Source organism: Neolamprologus multifasciatus, chromosome 2, assembly GCF_963576455.1.
Source record: "Neolamprologus multifasciatus chromosome 2, fNeoMul1.2, whole genome shotgun sequence".
NCBI lineage: Eukaryota > Metazoa > Chordata > Actinopteri > Cichliformes > Cichlidae > Neolamprologus > Neolamprologus multifasciatus.
The window spans coordinates 35,283,718-35,303,083 of NC_140440.1; the positions used below are offsets into that span (position 1 = coordinate 35,283,718).

At 40.1% G+C, this 19,366-nt stretch overlaps 2 protein-coding genes and 1 pseudogene across 8 annotated transcripts in view; 1 reads left to right on the plus strand and 2 right to left on the minus strand.

Moving 5' to 3' along the window:
• Positions 1-5,208, minus strand: part of med12 (mediator complex subunit 12) — a 38,168-nt gene extending 32,960 nt beyond the window's left edge. For 5 of the 6 annotated variants that reach the window (XM_085130671.1, XM_085130663.1, XM_085130642.1 and 2 more), the window contains exons 1-3: positions 5,036-5,207; positions 4,243-4,347; positions 3,937-4,128 (exon numbers count right to left, since the gene is read on the minus strand). In XM_085130671.1, the coding sequence (XP_084986797.1) occupies positions 3,937-4,128; positions 4,243-4,347; positions 5,036-5,137 (399 nt within the window). In that variant the 5' untranslated portion in view covers positions 5,138-5,207. Of the gene's footprint in view, positions 1-3,936; positions 4,129-4,242; positions 4,348-5,035 lie in introns of all 6 variants that reach the window. The other variant, XM_085130650.1, reaches the window with a different exon arrangement.
• Positions 1-19,366, plus strand: part of LOC146524976 (uncharacterized) — a 125,765-nt pseudogene that overhangs the window by 84,973 nt on the left and 21,426 nt on the right. The gene's annotated exons all lie outside the window — the stretch shown is intronic.
• Positions 9,412-19,366, minus strand: part of LOC146524984 (ATP-binding cassette sub-family C member 5) — a 32,898-nt gene continuing 22,943 nt past the window's right edge. The window contains exons 22-30 of the mRNA XM_085130709.1: positions 16,039-16,167; positions 15,660-15,846; positions 13,005-13,094; positions 12,410-12,602; positions 12,157-12,316; positions 11,271-11,349; positions 11,066-11,179; positions 10,350-10,514; positions 9,412-9,634 (exon numbers count right to left, since the gene is read on the minus strand). Coding sequence (XP_084986835.1) covers positions 9,542-9,634; positions 10,350-10,514; positions 11,066-11,179; positions 11,271-11,349; positions 12,157-12,316; positions 12,410-12,602; positions 13,005-13,094; positions 15,660-15,846; positions 16,039-16,167 — 1,210 coding nt within the window. The 3' untranslated portion in view covers positions 9,412-9,541. The remainder of the gene's footprint in view (positions 9,635-10,349; positions 10,515-11,065; positions 11,180-11,270; positions 11,350-12,156; positions 12,317-12,409; positions 12,603-13,004; positions 13,095-15,659; positions 15,847-16,038; positions 16,168-19,366) is intronic.

A 19,366-nucleotide genomic window follows, 5' to 3' on the forward strand; every position in this document is an offset into this window, starting at 1 on the left:
TCTGACTTCAGAGCATGTTGATCCTTTTTCTGAGCAAGAATCCTGACATTCCTTCACTGTCCAAATGTGTTTAACTTGTTTATGGCAGCAATAAACATGACAGTTTACTTATTTTAATTTAAGACATGTTTTATTTTAATTAAGTTTAAAACTTTTTTATTTAATGTAAAATTCTATTTTGTTTTAATTTACTTTCAAATTCTTCAGTTGCTGAAGGGGCTGCATAGTTTTCATAAACTGCATAGTTCAGAATAGCTATAATTGTACCAGATGGTTGATTCAGTTAAGTTGGACTAGACTGTAATACAAACCGTTCAGTTTGTCAACAATCAAACTGAAATGAGAGAAAGACTGAGTGTGAGACTTTGATATTAGAGAAAATGAATATTGATAAAGTTTACCTTTATGTACAGAATCTGAATATCGCAAAATATTTTTAAAAATTGCAATAATATCGTATCGTGCGTTAAGTATTGTGATAATATCGTATCGTGGGATGTATGGTGATTCCCACCTCTAAAAAATATAGTTGTTGCTGTGGCTCAGGTGGAGCGCCCAGTTGTAAGTTTGGTGGATTGATCCCCGACTCCTCTAGTCCTCATGCAGAAGTATCCTTTAACAAGATACTGAACCACTTGTCCCTGATGCATCCATCAGGGTGCAAGTGTGTGTGTAAATGTTAGAAATCATAAGCAGCATATGTCTGTGTGATTGGGTAAATGAGATTTGCAGTTGAAAGGCAGTATATAAGTACCAGTCCATGTTCTACAATGTGTGCCTTTCTCTTATTTTTGTATATTTCTCCTGTTTGCCATTTATTCCTGCTTTCTACTATTTAATACATATATATACATATATAACACAAAAAATGACAACTTGTAAATGATATTCTACAACACTCAGCTCTGTTAATAGCTTATCTAGTAGAGCACAAAACATCACATTTCAACCTGAAGAGGCAAAAGAGCCACTAAACTTTAAACTGCTGCTCCTTATGGTTATATAGCTATTAAACATGCAGGACATCCAAAGTGCAGGAGCATTTCAGTAGAGTAAAAGACAATCCTAAAACGGTAACATGCAATCTCTGCAGGCATACATTCCCCTGTTATTCACCAACCTTTAAGAAAATGCCCCATAATTTGAAACATGGATCCACTTGGCATGCCTGCTGGCTAAACATTAAAGTCTCTTTTATTTATCTATTTATTTATTTTATTTAGAAAGAGGGGCAATACATATTAATGAACAAGTTAACAAATGTAAATATGCCAGATTATAGCCTTGGGCTAATTTGCATCTGCAGACTCTCTGGCAGGTTGGTGTTACACACAAGTTAGTAAAAACATACAGAGACACTATTTACAGGTCATGTGACAAGGACAAAAACAGTGATCACATTATACTAGAACAAACAATGACAAGCAGAGTGGACAAGAGAGGACAATATAGATAACAATAATGGAAACACATCAATTATATTGCAAAAACCCCAGTATTACACAGGCCCTGACTGTCCTGATTTTGCACTGATCCATTACACTAATAGTTGTAATACACTAACTCTTTTTGTGTCCAATGTAAAGCATGATTAATTAAACCCTGGAAGTCTATTTTAAACCTGTTGTTACTGACCTTGGTTTTAAGTTGGACAGTGATTTTAAATTGGACAACCAAATCAGAGCAGTGGTGAAGTCCAGTTTTTATCATTTAAGGCGACTGGCAAGAGTAAAATCTTTTCTTTCGAGGCAGCATCTTGAAACAGTGATCCATGCTTTTATTTCTTCCCGCCTGGACGACTGTAACTCACTTTATGTGGGGGTCAGTCAGTCATTGCTTTCACGTCTGCAGCTGGTTCAAAATGCGGCTGAACGACTCCTAACAGGAACTCGAAAAAGAGAGCATATAACCCCTGTGCTGGCCTCTCTGCACTGGCTGCCTGTGTCTTTTAGAGTTAATTTTAAACTTCTTATGTTTGTTTTTAAATGCCTTCACAGTCTTGCCCTGCCTTACCTCTCTGAGCTTCTTCATCCCCACACACCCTGTCGGTCTCTCAGGTCAGCTGACCAGCTGCTCCTGGAAATACCGAGATCCAGGAGGAAGCTCAGAGGGGGCGGGGCCTTCTCTATTGTGGCTCCAAAATTATGGAATAATTTGCCCGTGCACGTTAGAGAGGCGCCTTCACTGTCCACTTTTAAATCACGTCTTAAAACCCACTTTTATTCCTTGGCTTTTAACCTCAGCGAGACTTAGTTTCTCTTTTAATTGAAGTAGTTAATTAATGATTTCACTCTTATTTTATTTGGTTTTTACTTACATCTTATGTAATTTTATTTTACAGTTCCAATGTACAGCACTTTGTGTCAGCTGTGGTTGTTTTAAAGTGCTTTATAAATAAAGTTGATGATGATGATGATGATGATAAACATGATCACATGTTTGTGTGTCCCTGAGCCTAAGCTTAAGATGATTTAGTGTCAAACGCACGGAAATCAAGAAAAACAGCCGCAACATAACTGCTCTTGTCTAAGTAAGACTTCACTCTCTCAACAAAAACACAAACAGGTGTTTCAGTTGAGTGAAGAGTGCGAAATCCGAATTGCATAGGGTGCAAACCCGGATTGGAGTCATTAAGATGTTCGATGATTTAGCAACCCACTTTTCTGCTATCTTTGAAAAGATAGGGAGTATGCTAATAGGTCGATAATTAGCAGGGTCTATTTATCACCCAATTTATAAATTGGTGTAACTTTTGCCACCTTCCAACTCAGAGGAACGACTGCCTGCGTTATTGATAAATTAATAAGATGGGTCAAAGGCACCAAAAGACAAGATTTATAATACTTCAAGAAATTGGTATGAAGCCCACACTCATCCCTTGCTTTAGAACTTTTTAATTTAAAGATTATATTTTCTACTTCATTTTCTGTAATTTTTCAAATGTTGAACTTTGAATCTTGAGAAGAAACATCCTTTTTGGTGTCGGTATTCCTAATATTTTGTTGAGGGTCACAAGAATTAGAAAACACTTGTGCAATTTCATTAATAGTACTTTGGAAAAACATCATTTGATTTAGTAGCAAGGGTGAGAGGCTCTGATACCAGTTCATTGGCAAATTTTAGTTCAAGGTCTTTATCAGCATTATGCTTACTGTTACCAAGGAGTTTGTTAATATTTTCCCAAATTAGCTTACAATTTCCTTTAACACTATTAATTACAGTCATGAAAAAATTAGCTTTTGCCATTCTCAAAGTTTGTGCGACTTTATTCCTTGCAGATATAAAATTGAATCAATCAGTATTTAATCCAGATTGTAACAATTTTTTAAGTAACTGGTCTTCGAGTCTCATAAGCTGTTTACACTCAGTATTAATCCAAAGCAACGAATAAACTCGTTTCTTTCAATGGCTCTCGTTCTGAAACTGTGACAAGACCGCTTTAATAGAAGACTATAATAGATCACAACATTTATCAGTGTCATCATATTATAGTATGCTATTCCAATCGAAATTATTTAGAGCTGCCATTAAATGTTGTTCTTGACCATTTGGAATCAATGTTTTTTTTATATTCATGCTTTTACTGACGTCTCAGTGGCTTTTAGTCAGCTTTCTGGAGAAGAATATGGCACTGTGCTCAGACCACTGCCTACCATCCCCCAGTAGCTTTTCTGGCTACTGAAGCACATTAAAAATCATTAATAACTTTGAGGTTCTCTGAACTTGAGGCTTTCCTCCTGCATGCTTTGGGAAGACTTCAAGTGTAGTTGTTGTTGTGATTTTCTCCACAGCCCAGGAATTTAAACTATGCTTTCATATCATAAATTTAAAAACAATTAACTCAATAACTAGGTGGCTTAATGACTTGTGCTCAACTAGGAAACCAATTACACGAATGCCCAATAATAAATAATAAACAAGGGTTTTAAGTCGTACCTTTTTAGCCAGCTGTGTCAGAGGTTTAGTCCCGGCTAAATCCGTGAACCAGTTATTGATGGAGCTCTGTGACCTCGCTGTGACAAGCCAGAAATTATCCTTCTGGTTGACCTGTGGTTTACGCTTCCCTGTGTCTGGAAACGTGCTGTAGCGCAGCTTCTCTGCAATAATGCTGCTGAAGTTTGAGCTGATCTATAAAGAGAGAGGGGAACATGTAAGATGGCTAAAATCCAGCAGGGGGGGGGGGGATCTATCCAGTTGTGAATGGTATGCTAGGGCAGGAGCTGTGTTAAAATGAGCCATTACCTTGGAAGGGTTGAAGTTGACATTTTTGGCACTACCATGTTCATCACCAGATACAGCTGGTTGGTTATTGAATCCTTGCTTCACATTCAATGCAGTCAACTCATCCTGAAACACATGTCAGCGAAGAGAATTGATATTTTTCATGCGACGTTAGTGGTATAATTTGAGATCCTAGACCAGTGAGAAAGTCAGGATGTGTGGTTGATTGGTTTTGCAGACATGAGGTAAACATAAATAACAATAAAAACATTTTTTAATTATTATTGGGGAAACATAAAGAGTCACTTTTCCATTTGCATCAAGAGATTACATCAGGTTATTGCTGGATATGAACGAAAAGGGATACCTCAGCTAGGCCAAACTCCAGTCTAAAAACTCAGCAAATAATTTACAGCTTGCTGGTAATAAAGATTAGCTTTGAAGGTCTGGTTATTCGTAAAAACAAACCATATGGCTATTAAACAGAAACAGTCACGCACAATCCAAAACCGAGCGCATATTGTTTAAAACCACACAGTAAGACAATGGCTGCAGTTTATATCAAACTGCAACGCATCCGCCACCCGAAGAGTTAGCTTAGCAAACTCAGCGATCTTACCAAGTAGCTGATTGTCAACTAAGAAGGGCAAGCTAGCTAACAAACTGACAACTAGGTTCTGTTCATTGTTATTGCTAGGCCCAGACCGTTCACAGGACTGCTAGCTAGTGTTAGCTCGCACAGCTCCTCTGCCTACAATTTTCCTCGAGAAAACGTTACTCCCGGCCGTTCAGGGAGCACGTCGTCAAATCTGACCTCTTTTTGCTTTGGATCTTGCGGATAAACGTCCGGAGGGCCGAGTCGGGGCCGCTTTAATGGACGGTGTTCGTAACTTAAGATCCCGAAAGCAGCCATCATCCAGCGGCATCACAGCTAAGGCTTTCCTCCTTCCAGCAGCCTGGGGCGAGCTACAACAACCAAACTCACTTCCGGCAGGGTTCCAGTCGTGAACTTCAAAATAAAAGTCAGGGAAAATATATTGCATTAAAAGCTTTGTGCTTTTTAGTTACTCTAGTAAACCGCCAGTAAACCCTATACAGAAGAAGAAGAAGAAGAAGGAGTTACTCTAGTACAGGGGTCGGCAACCTGCGGCTCTTTAGTCCTTTTAGTGCGGCTCCGCGTGGTTTGGGAAAATAAATTAGTTTATTTAAGTAATTAGCTTTAGTGTATTTTACTTATGTTAGTTCTTTTTAACTTGTAGTTCTAAATTGGAAGATTATTGTGATATTGAAATATAAATCTAAAATTATATTCTATTATTTTTTGATCGCTCAAAATAAGCGTCACACTTGCAAAAGCCGATATGCCGTGCATTTATCGAGACTTTCAGCCCCAGGTAGGCCGATTATGGATCTTCGGATCCACATTATGTCAGCAGCTCCACCGTGAACTATGTTAAAACAAACACGCTCACGCCTCACAGACGACAGCTTACAGTCCTGCGTAAAGATGAAAGTGACTTCGTACAGCCCCGATCTGCAGACGCTGTGCGCAGAGGTTCAGGAGCAGAAGTCCCATTGTAAACATATCACGGCAGACCCGACGATGTTTGCATGAACACGCTTTTCAGTATCTCTTTATTGACCACTTTTCACACACGGTTGCTGTACGCACACAGCCGGCTGTAGCTTTTCAGCTCACAGCCCGACACACACCAACACAACAGCATAGAGAGCGCAGACGTTAAGGCGGCGTGGCGTGATTGCGGGTGCCGCTCAGGTGCGTCCGCCTCCCCTGCAGCGGCGCTGCAGACATTAACCGGGTAAAATACATATTTAGGCAGAATTTTGCAAATATCTACTTTTCATTTTCCAATTATTTTTTTAAAAGTCAGGTCAAGGCTCCAAAAGCCCAAAGGCGATATGAGGGTGGCGGCTCACAACAGTTTTTGTTTGCTGGATCATTTTAGTTCAGCTTTCCTTTTGTTATATTTCTTTAAGAGTTCAAAATGTGTTAATTACATAAATAAAATGTAATTTTCTCTGTAGCACTTCATGGATTTAAGCAACCCACCTTAGTTGTTCACACAAAGCATAAAGGTAAAAAAACAAACAAACAAACAATATATACAGTTTTATCTTCAGATGTCAAAAAGTATTTCCGGCTCCTGGTGTTTTCTTTTGCGTGGAAATTGCGCCCAAATGGCTCTTTGGGTGTTAAAGGTTGCTGACCCCTGCTCTAGTAAGTAAATAGAGAACAAATAATGTTTTTTAATCGTTTCCATGTTTTTAATAGTGCACTTTTAAACGTTAATTAAAAGTGCGCTATTAAAAACACTCCCGTGTATTTGGTTATTAGGCTATTATATAATATTAGATTTAATTAGGGGGTATTTAGCTTTAATGTCTGACTAAAAAAAATCTACATCCTGCATAATTTGTGGTCTCCCATTAAACCTTTAAAGCCTAGTCAACACACGCACGCACACAGATATACAAAATAAATATACATGGTTTTTATGGTATAATACGGCAAAATAAGTTTGTACATCTCTAACTAACTGGAAAGTCAATATTTGGTATGAGCACTTTTATTCTTAAACACAGTCCGAACTCAGGCAAGCTTTCTTGTAATATCTTTAAGATGTCTTCAGAAATAATTTTCCAGAAAATTTTCCACATTTAACTCCAGTTTCAGCACATTAGCAGTTATCTCAGTGTAATATGAAAATCTGTCCCTCCAGTTCGGACTGAAGTCAGAGTCTGAGAAGAAAAAACTTCACAGTTAGTCAAACATTTCAAATATTTTCCTCCAAAAAAAATAAAATAAAAAGTTACAACACAAAAACACTGTGGACACTCTTTAAGTAAACATTATAGGATGAAGGCAGCAGGTAAGGTTATTGTAAGGTGTGATGAGGAGGTGAATCCTGGGCAAATATTTACATTAACATTCTGAGTCTGATATGCAATCATTTGGGGGTCTGAGAAAACAACACAAAGGTTACTCCAAATGAAATGCAGTGTAACTTTTGCATTATGTGGAATAGTTCAACTTTCATAAATGAATAGGTATTCCCTTTACTCCTGTGTGACTTCACGATCTTCAGATATTTCCCTACCTTGTAAGGAATTTATGTTATTTACCAACAGCTGTTTATGCCAGTTTGGTGGATTTTCATGCAGGAAGAGGTGACCAGATGGGAAAGTCATATGTTCTATTTGTTACTTTCATGTTTCTTCACTTGGAGTTGATCTCAAGGGTAAAAAAAAGTGGATTTCTTAGTTTTGCTGAAGTGCATGTGGGCAGATTGTTGCTGAAATCTGCAGATTAGGACTTTACACTTTTGAAATGTTCTCATAAAACCCCAATTTAACCTTTGCGTTTGTTGAACGCCTGCATACAGTACTGGAGGAGGCCTTAGATGTCATGTTCATGCGGGGTTATTCTGAAACAAAAGGCTTCACAACTCCCTAATGAGCTAATGGAATATAGTATAAATGTGACTTTTATAAAATAGACTGAAAAAAAGGAGTTGACTGATGCAGCGTGACTCGTCTGTTACACTCACATTGGAAATGCTTTAAAATTCAGTAGAACCAGATGTGTTTGGTATTCCATGCATTCTTTTCCCCTGTCAAAAAACAAAAAACAAAACAAAACAACACACACTGTGTCTGCAGTACCCACAATGCAAATCATGTTTACTGCTAGCATTGGCTACTGTTTCCTCAGGCTAATAGCCTCAAGCGGGAATAAAGTGAGGGTGATAAAGGCCTGTAAGCTCACTTCTTTTAACTGATTCTCATTTTGAAACTTGTAGCTAACTCTAGGCAAGTCAAACAGGGAAAAATCATCAGATGTTTTGCTGCTAAGTGCAACAAAACACTTTACAAAACTTTCTTTTCCCCTCTATACTGACTGCTCTTACTTTTAAAATACTGCAATTTCCTTTACCATTAAAACAAGAGTACCACGGAGAATGCTCAAGGCTTTCAGGCTGATAAAGACCTCCACAGCACGTATGAATCGAGTCTAGTAAATCAAAAGCATGTATGGAAATTAATTTAATGTGAAGATAAAACAGTTTGTTTTCTCAAGGAATGCAAAAGATTCTTTCCAAAGATTCCTCTGGTAACACTTTCCTGCGTATACAATCACAACTTTTTGGGGAATCCAAAGAGACAAATCAAACAACCACATAACATCCTCGATGGACATCTTAAAAGAATAGACTAGACACATCACCAATAAATGAAAAATAGGTTTATTCAAAAAAAGAAAAACCCTCTATATATCAAAAATCCCACATTTAACAAATGTATATTACACCTTCACAATCTCAAGTGTACAAAGGCGATCTTGAAAATAAGGGATATTGCACTTTTCATGATTGTTCAGCACATCCTCGAAGGCAGAAGTTTGCAGTCCTCATGTGTGAAAACAGAACATGTACAGACACCCTGATTGTTTTCAGTGTTGTTGCAAACCACACACCATACTTCAACACCTAAATGATCTCGCTGGTAAAACATTCAACTCCAGCATTTGAAAACATGAGCTAATTTGAAAACACAGTGCTTGCATGCAGTCTAACAAAAGCATGCTTACATGGCTAACTCCATTATATAACCTGGAATTGTTTACAGGTCTAGGCACATATCACGTCTGCAATAATTTACTGAAATTATCTCATTATAGCAACAACAAAAACACAAACATTTTAGCCTCTTTTGGAAAGTCATTTTGAGGAATGGATAGAAGGTGATTTTTTTCAAATATACTGTATTTAATAATTAATTCAAACAAATAAATTCCTGACATAAACAAATAAACATCAGTAGCAATGCAAATAAGAAATTAAATCTGATCCACACATTTTCTGCCTAACATTAATTTCCTGGACTGTCAGGTCTCAGTCATGGAAATAAAACTAATTTAGTGTCTGACTGATTAACTGAAAAAAGAACCATCCTACGTCCTTCCAAGTGTCCACATGACACATAAAGTGCTATTGTCAGAGACGCAGCTCTGTTTCACTTGTTTGGCCCCCAGGAAACAACTCCTGTGACACGGCGGCAGAGAGCAGGAGGCTGATAGATCTCACTTAGCATACTAAGATTTGATGTGCTGTTAGGAAGTGCTGTCTCTCTGTCTTTGGTGAGGAAATAAACGGACACGGTTGCACGGACTACCCATCAGTGGATTTCTTTACTCATCATTTTCACACTTGGCAGGATTTGTGTGTGTGTGCAAATCATTTATTCAGCTTGATATTTTGCAGGATCACAGCTCACGTCCAAAGTTCAGCTCCAGCGTGTTTTATCTGTTTTGGTTTTCTGATGCTTCTATCATGGCTCTAAATCTGGAGTTTTCATCTGCCAGCAAGGCAACGGGACTGTCAAACTCCAAAATCTACGAGAATGAAAAGGATAAAACAAAATCAGCACTTGCATATAAAGTCTGGGCACATTATCTCCAAACTTACTCCAACCAAAGATATTTCCCAGCGGCAGTGTATGAAAAGCATTTCAATATGTGGGAAATATTGTCCTCAGACAGCCTTTGCTGCACTTTGCTGAATCATAAGTTCCTATAAGGAGTAGCGATCACTCCCGGCACACAGTGACTGTTTGAGCCATGTTGACATTATCAACAAGGCTCGAACAACAAAATATGTTGGGATCTTTTATAATACGGGCAAAGCTAAAGATTGCAAAATGTAAATGTAAATGTCTTTTTAATGCAAAATGCATGAAGTAATGAACCATTTAGGTACATCTAATAGTAATAAAACAACATGCTTATGAATATCTGTGATTTTTTTCATTCCACTGCAGCCCAAAAAACTGGGTGTAAATTCAAGCTATAAATCGTGTCTCTTCTGATGCAATCATCTTATTTTACTCCACTTACTGATGCCAAAAATGCAAACTCAACTGATTAAGGGATAAGTGCTGAAACACATAAACTTGTGTGCTTCTCATGTCATCAGCTACCATCAAAAGTCTTGAAAACTGCTCAAGTGAAATATGAACCGTCTCATCCCATCCGTCATATCAAACACAGTAATTCAGGTAACTCATCAACGATTGAGTTTCACAGTCAGACATACTGCATTTATACTCACCTGGCCGCTGTCCATGACCATGACTCTGCTGCAGCTCATCACCGTGTTGAGACGATGGGCGATGATGACAGTAGTGCAGCTGCCAAACGCAGTGCGAATGGTCTCCTGGATGAGACGATCTGTCTCAGTGTCAATGGCTGCTGTCGCCTCATCCAATAAAAGGATCTTTAAAAACAGACACATGCATTCATATTATAGGAGTTTGGTTACTTCGATTGCACTGTTTCATTGTCTCTAACGACCCACATTATGGAATCGAGTAATTTTTTATAATATAAAAAAAAAGATGCAAATATTGCTCAAAACAAAGTTTGTGTTTTCATTGAAGGAGAATTTATATGACGTGAGAGGTATCTGAGGGGCAGGTGTGTGATAGCTGATTGAATCAACCAAGGTTGCAGAAAAATAACATGAAATAAGAAAACTGAAAGAAACCTTCCAAACAAAGAAAAGGCTGAAATTGTGGTGCACATGCACGGTTATTGACATATAAAGTTATGAAATAGTACTTCACAAAAATAGCTGAAACGTCTGATGACGTCTGACCTCATGCTATCAGTTCATAAGCCGTACCAGCTATGGGATACCACCAGCAGGGGGCAGTGGTATCCCATGCAGGTGGTTGTATGGCAACACTGATTATTCATTTTAGAACTGAGGAGTTTATCAACTATTCCACATGGAAATATAAACCAGCAGCATTATACAATCAGCACCTTGCTGTTTCTCAGCAGGGCTCGGGCCACACAGAGGAGCTGCCGCTCTCCCACTGAGAAGTTCTCTCCGTTCTCTGTCACCTCTGAGTGGAGTGAATGAGGCAGCTGGCTCACCTGAGGAAGGTCAAAAGGACATAAAGATGTAAAAGGAAGCTGCTCTAGTCGTGTAAAATATCATTTACACTCCAACTAATTTGTAACTCACCATTTCTTTTATATGCGTCTTCTCGAGAGCTTCCCAGATCTCAGCATCCGAGTATTGATCCCACGGGTCTAAATTGCTCCTATTGGAAATAAACCATGATACTGACGTTCATACTGATTATACATTATGACAGTGATAAATGGACAACACTTATATATTACACTATTATACTTTTCTAGTCTCATGAAGTGTGTTTTTTATGCAGAGGACCACACACACTCACAAATTGGTACATCTGGGGCAGTTTTTAGGGTGATCGAAGCAGGGATTTAATATATCGGTCAACTGTTCCTCCTGAAATGCACCTGCCCGTGTCTATTTTACATTATGACAAGAAGGGCAGCAAACTCTGATCCTGAGCTCAAAACAATCCACGGCCAGGATCGATTCTGGCCTGCAGCTCAGGGAATTCATTCACAAAACAGAGGTGCTTTTTTGCTTTTGAATACTCTGGCCTGTCAGACCTAGCACCCCTGTTGTTTAATTTCTTAACACAAAGCATCATTTTTCCTTTTGGTAATGGGCACACATCAGATCACCGCTGTGCACACGCAGCAGCGACATCTTCCAATATCTCCCAAAAGCCAATTTCAGGCAAAATTGAAAACACAATCACTGAGTGACTAGATGGAAAAATATCCTGCTCACTTCTGATGTTCAACACATATACTATAGCTTTAAACAGATGGGCTGACTATAGGCGCTTTCGAGGAAGAGAGTAGCTATCTACCTGGTCGTACATCTAAAACATTTCCATTAAAGCAGATGCATTAATTGCTAAAACGTTGGTGTTTTCTAATATGATTTTTTTAGCCAAAAGATTTTTAAGGTAGTTCAATAAACCAGTTGCAGTGATTGATAATGAAAGTAATTATCAATGGATTACCTGATCGTACCGATGAAGAGCACAGGCTCTTGAGGAATAATAGCCAGCTTGCTCCGCAGGTCATCCAGACCAATCTGTGCAACATTGATTCCGTCAATGATAATAGAGCCTCCAGTCAGCTCCACAAGTCTGAACAAAGCTACTCCTAGAGAGGACTTTCCTGCAAACGCATATAGAAAACATGCTGTGTTAACAAACGCAGACACATTTAAGTGGAAACGGAAGCTGAAAAGTCTGAAAAGGTCAGTCGTACCTGATCCAGTGCGGCCCACAATGCCGATGGTTTCTTCAGGCAGGATAGTGAAGGACAGGTTCTTAAGCACCAGCGGCAGATCGTCGCGATAACGCATCTCAACATCCTGAAAGGTGATCTTTCCCTCCTGAGGCCAGGAGGGGGCAGGTTGGGCCGCCTCAGGACTTTGTCTGGGTGCTTCGCTCTCAAGAGTCTTAGATAAGGAAAAGGTGATGGTATCTGGCATTAATCTGTAAATCTCTGTGTAGGGGCAAGCCCCCTAACTGATTTGTAGTGATTTTCTTTCTAGGAGATTTTCTTGGCACGTCAGAAGAAAAAGTTGAGCTGATATTTGTGGTTTGATGGCAGTTGTGTGACATAAGCTCTATCATGTGCCCTGGAGTGTGTTAATACTGCACAAGAGGCTTCTATCAGTCCTAATCAAATGCTCGTGACACACACACACACACACACACACACACACACACACACGGACTTGCCAACAGCCTTGAATTAAAACGGTGTCATATATCTCATGTGGTCTGGTCTAGTGCTGTTATTTCAGACGTGCTGTTACACAATCCACCTTTCTCACCGTGCTAATCAATGCTGTTACCTTTATATAATGATTGATCCTCTCGACAGATGTAAAGCGAGCTTCTGTCTCTGTGAGGAGCCGCACGGTAAACTGAAACAAGCCGGTCAGCTGGAGGAGAAGGAAAAGCAGAGAGGTAAAAAGGTAAATGATTAACAGTGTCACACCAATTACTATGAAACACTCGCTATTTATGTGCGCTGCCCCCCTTCAGCGATTGAGCAATAAAACAACTGGCGATTTACAGCCTAATAAACAGGTTTGCTGATATGGCTCCTTCACGATCTTGTTAATCGATTTCAATTCTCTGCCGTGGCTGTGTCGATTATAACATGCAGTAAAGAACAGCATCTTAAAAAACCAAAAAAACCGGGCAGTGAGAAAACAAACATATTTCTAAGACACACTGTGAAAATCATCCTGTCTGTGTGACAGGTTGAAGGACTACTGCATATAAAACTGTTCAGTTAATACAAATTCATATCAGTTGATATAAGGACGAAAATAATGTAAATATGGTAAGAAAATGGTTAAGATTTTATCATTTTTCATGTTATATTAATGGCTTTCATGTTACTTAAGAGAACTACAATCTACACATCAGTGATCGGCTAGTAAGCCTTTTCTGGGATCGATTAGTAGTGTCTCTATTCTCCACTAGGGGGCTTTCGCGCGACACTCCACTCCTCACTGCAATTGACTATGTGCACGTTAGCATATGCTACTTCCGGTGCGGAAACTCCTGTGGGGAGCTTTGTTTCCGGTGTCCTATTCGCGCCCTGTTTACGGTCCAAAACAAGTTAAGCAAATGAATGAATCAAGCGGCGATTTACATTTCTATAGATGTTTTGGGCATTTACCCAATATATCTGTAAATGATGTTCATCGACATGTCGATATTTATCCCTGCGCCTCAGAGCAAAAGAGAAAAGGGATTCAAATGTTATATTTCTCAGCTGTCCCTCGTTTATCGCGGGTGTTATGTTCTAAAAATAACCAGCGATAGGTGAAATCAAGTAGCCAATTTTATTTTTTGACGGTGCAAAACGTTTCGTGGACATCGTGGACATACAGCACTGCACTTCAGAGTCACACTGCCAGGGATCGATGCAGCGATTCTGTACAGGAGAGACGTCACGGAGGAGATCGTCTGCAGCGATCAGGACGCAGGACACAATGTGATGTAAAAAAAAAAGCATGCAAACTTGCACTAAAAAATCTGCGAAACAGCGAGGTGAAATGTGAACCGCGTTATAGCGAGGGACCGCTGTAATTTTGAAGGTAAGTCACAACATACCTTCGTACATACTAATGTATAGAAACCGTTACCAGCAATCATTCATTTTTTGTGTGGCTCTTTTTCACGGTGTGTTAACATGCTGTGTAGGTGTGTACTCGACTAGCTGATATCGACATAAGGGAAACATCTGGTTTGACTATTGTTCAGCTGTAGTTTGAATGCTGAACATTTACCTGTTTAAATCATGAGACCAGTCACTATACAGAGATGTGCTTCTGAATGTGGACGATGTGTCTTCTGCTGCAGTTCTGCTTGTGTTGAGTGATGTAAACAACTGATCGATCTAAACTCTTTAAACGTCAAAATTGATCATTAGATTTTTTGTGACACAACAGTGGTGAGTGTTCCCACCTTCTCCTCTTTGTAACTTAACGCGATCTTTCCGTTTTCGAGTTGTGGAAATGATTTTGGAGTATATCTTCGCAGTAGCGATTGACCGCAAAGTAAAGCTACCGGAAATGTACAACCCCACATCCGGTCTCAAACCAGGAAGTTAGCATTTTCTCGTGCACAGGGTCAATAAACTACTGCATGAGAGACGCAAGTCATAATCACTCTCGTGATTCTTTTCCCCCTGTTTTCAGGGGTGTAACATCTGTGTACAGCAAGGTGAGAGTGTGCGTTAAAGCGAGACCATGTAACCTGTGCTAATCGATGCTACAAGACCCATATTAAGCAGCGAATAACAGCTAAAATACTACAGAATGAAAAAGATGATGTATTTTATGAACATGTTTTGTTCTGTCAAACACAAAAAGCCTCGTTTTAATCCGTCTTTTCAAATCGATGAAGCAAACATTAAAACTAGGCGAGGTGAAGATGCCAAGAATGACAATGATAACCCTGCTAGAGTTCAATGTTCCACCTCGAACTCTTATTTCATGGGATTCCTGTGGTTATATTGTGGTTATGTAACTCCTACCCAAACAATGGTGCAGACAAAGCTTACCACCCAAGCAGCAACCAGAACACCCACACTGGAGAATCTGTTCAGGACTAACTTGAAATTCTCCACAAAGAGCTCCCAGTGTTGGCTAAAATCCCTGCCTGATTAAGCATCCACAGGATGTTCCTGCAACAAGACCCATCCGCAGAGGCCCCGGCGGCTCGTGCTGTACACGTTGGCAACATCCAGCCACATGTCCTCGCCCCAAACTGCCCAGACCGGTTTTCTCAATAAGGTTAAGTACACAAGGTGATCGGTGTATATTCAGACAAGTTTTAACTCACATTTAGACGCAAACAGTTCTAGAGGCTGCCTTGCTACCTTCCTACACAGCCGCAGCTTCAAACCGTCAACTTTTTTGCCATTCAGAGGACCAGAGCCGTCAGTGTTTTTGCACATTCTGTGTTACTACATGAGTTTGTTTACACACCTGCACCGCATACGATATGGCCAAGCCTGCGTAGGCTGGAGGTATCTGATTGTGCATGAAGACAATGAGCAGTGCTACAGCAGTGATAAGGGAGATACTGATGAGGTCCAGGCGGATAGCCAGCCAACGCACTGCACAGCTGAAGAGGTAGTTTGAGGCCTGGTTGGTGTCCAGCAATTCCTGATATCTGGAAAAAAAGAGGGAGAGAAAGAGAGATACCGTAAACTAATTTCAGCCAGAGCAGAGCTCTGCACTCGCCTGCTCGCTGAGAGGAAATATTCTGGTGTGGGCTCTGGTATATTTACTAACAGAGGAGCAAACTCAAAAACTACAAGAAGAGATAAGATGAAATTAAAGTTTAATGATGCCTTTTACTCACCTTTGGAGGAAATCATGCCCTCTTCCATAGGCATGGATGGTGGAGAGACCTTGAAGGCTGCTGGTGATGTGAGAGGTGAATGGTGATTGGCTGATATTCTCCAGGCGCTTTAGCTCACGAAGCAGTACCCTGCAAGTGAACAATGAGAATCATACATTGAACTTCTTTTTATTTAAAATACAAAGCTCAGTACTGATGTTACTCTGAGCCGTTTCCACTGTGTCCACATCACAGAAGCAGATATATTAGAAACACATTAGAACTCATTTATGTTGTGATTCGCAGCCCTAAATCCTAATGAGTCAGCACACTGCAGAACTGTAAAGCCTCCACTCATCTTAGTCTCATTTGAATTAAAATTGTACGGCATTGTGAGACAGTACGCTCTAGCATGTGCCGGGTAAACGGTTCAAATGAATTACATTCAACTGGAAATCACAAAAGACGAGCCGGAGCACGCGCGAAAGAGACAATTTTATGAAACACAAGAGTGATGTTTGTTTTGAGAACCAACGCACGTATGTTATATTTCAGTTAAATTGACAGCGCAGCTTTCAGCCACATTTTTACTTTGCTTGCACCGGCCTCTATTTCGGAGGGAAAACTGACATCGCACGTTAATACCGAAACACGAGTGAGGAGTGAAGGAATGGAGAAGGCATCAGCTTTAACGATCCAAGAGCGCTGCAGACAAATCATGATGAAACGACAGCACGTGGTCCAAAACATGGACAGTTTTTCTTACTTCCCTACCGTTTCCCTCTGATGCTTGTGCAACATTATGAGCAGTGCTTCATACACACAGACAGCCAGACATCAGACTCACCATTCGAGACAAAGTGTCGGGGAGAGAGTTATACTGACAAAGGTGTGGTGTCTTCCTATTTTTAGATGCCAAGACTGAATGAACGGTACATGGGAATTACACATCTCCTATGAATCATTCAGTTTTCTCATAAAAAGCTGCGAAGAGAGACGGAAGGAACATGACACTTGCTCGCTTCGAGGCTGTGATCCAGACAAACATGTTTATGCCCTGGGCTGCTTCGTCTCAGAATTCAATAAAAAGCTGCTTTAGAAGTGGGTAATATCAATGGGAGATCTTAGCTGATGTAACATCCATAAATATCTCGGGATGTCGTGACTTTGTCAGATACAGCATTTCGCCCTGTTCAACAGCATTGCCGAGGGTCACAGGTGGGGATCGTCTCTTCCTTCAGGGTCTCTGTTGTTTATTTATCACTAATTCCTGCACTACCCATAAATAAAATGTTTCTTTAAAGATGACTGAAGATGCTTAGTGATTTATTAATCACTCGAGAGACAAAAATGGTGTCAAGTCTGATTAAAGTAATCAAGAATTCCAGCTTAAACATATCAAGCGGCACATACAGAGATTGGGAGGGAAAGTTTTAAATGTCTGAACTCCCTAAAACTAAATCCACCTCCAAACATAATCATAGCTACTGTATATCAGTTTATCTTATATTTGTCATTATGATACAAGTCTAAAAGTCAAAAATACTCATAGTTTTATGTGTTTAAATCTAAATGTGCTTTCAGATTTCACATCGCAGCAGCAATAACACAAAGACTCGTGAGCTTCTTGAGCTGATAGAGGAAATAACAATATGCTCGGGTTATTTCCCGAGACTCCAGCGAGCTGTTGTTTCCCTCTGTGGTTTCACCTATATTGCACAACTGCTGAAAAAATTATATAAAATGACAAGTTGCATTTGCAAAATTGACTATGGAACAGATCATTTCAGATAAAGATTATCACAGTACTTCTTTCCATGGTATTTACCTTTAGCAGTCTCTCTATGGTCTAAAGTGACTCCATATTAAACACAGAGCATGTTTTAAAACAGAGTTTAATAAGTGGAGAAGATTTTAACTGGTGGCTTGTTTGTGTTTGTCTTTTTCGCACCTTGTGGTCTTGTTACATAATTTCTTTGTGCAAGCAACTGTACAATGACAATAAAAGTTCTCAGTCTGAATAATGGTAAATGGTCTGTATTTGTAAAGTGCTTTACTTGGTCCTAAGGACCCCAAAGCGCTTTACACATTCAGTCACACACACATTCACACACTGGTGATGGCAGCTACAGTGGGGCAAACAAGTATTTAGTCAGCCACCGATTGTGCAAGTTCCCCCACTTAAAATGATGACAGAGGTCAGTAATTTGCACCAGAGGTACACTACAACTGTGAGAGACAGAATGTGAAAAAAAAATCCATGAATTCACATGGTAGGATTTTTAAAGAATTTATTCGTAAATCAGGGTGGAAAATAAGTATTTGGTCACCTCAAACAAGGAAAATCCCTGGCTCTCACAGACCTGTAACGTCTTCTATAAGAAGCTTTTCTGTCCCCCACTCGTTACCTGTATGAATGGCACCTGTTTGACCTCATCATCTGTATAAAAGACACCTGTCCACAGCCTCAACCAGTCAGACTCCAAACTCCGCCATGGCCAAGACCAAAGAGCTTTCGAAGGACACCAGGAAAAGAATTGTAGACCTGCACCAGACTGGGAAGAGTGAATCTACAATAGGCAAGCAGCTTGGTGTGAAAAAATCAACTGTGGGAGCAATCATCAGAAAATGGAAGACATACAAGACCACTGATAATCTCCCTCGATCTGGGGCTCCACGCAAGATCTCATCCCGTGGGGTCAAAATGATCATGAGAACGGTGAGCAAAGATCCCAGAACCACACGGGGGGACCTGGTGAATGACCTGCAGAGAGCTGGGACCAAAGTAACAAAGGTCACCATCAGTAACACACTACAACGGCAGGGAATCAAATCCCGCAGTGCCAGACGTGTTCCGCTGCTGAAGCCAGTGCATGTCCAGGCCCGTCTGAAGTTTGCCAGAGAGCACATGGATGATACAGCAGAGGATTGGGAGAATGTCATGTGGTCAGATGAAACCAAAGTAGAACTTTTTGGTATAAACTCAACTCGTCGTGTTTGGAGGAAGAAGAATACTGAGTTGCATCCCAAGAACACCATACCTACTGTGAAGCATGGGGGTGGAAACATCATGCTATGGGGCTGTTTTTCTGCCAAGGGGACAGGACGACTGATCCGTGTTAAGGACAGAATGAATGGGGCCAAGTATCGTGAGATTTTGAGCCAAAACCTCCTTCCATCAGTGAGAACTTTGAAGATGAAACGAGGCTGGGTCTTCCAACATGACAATGATCCAAAACACACCGCCCGGGCAACAAAGGAGTGGCTCCGTAAGAAGCATTTGAAAGTCCTGGAGTGGCCTAGCCAGTCTCCAGACCTCAACCCCATAGAAAATCTGTGGCGGGAGTTG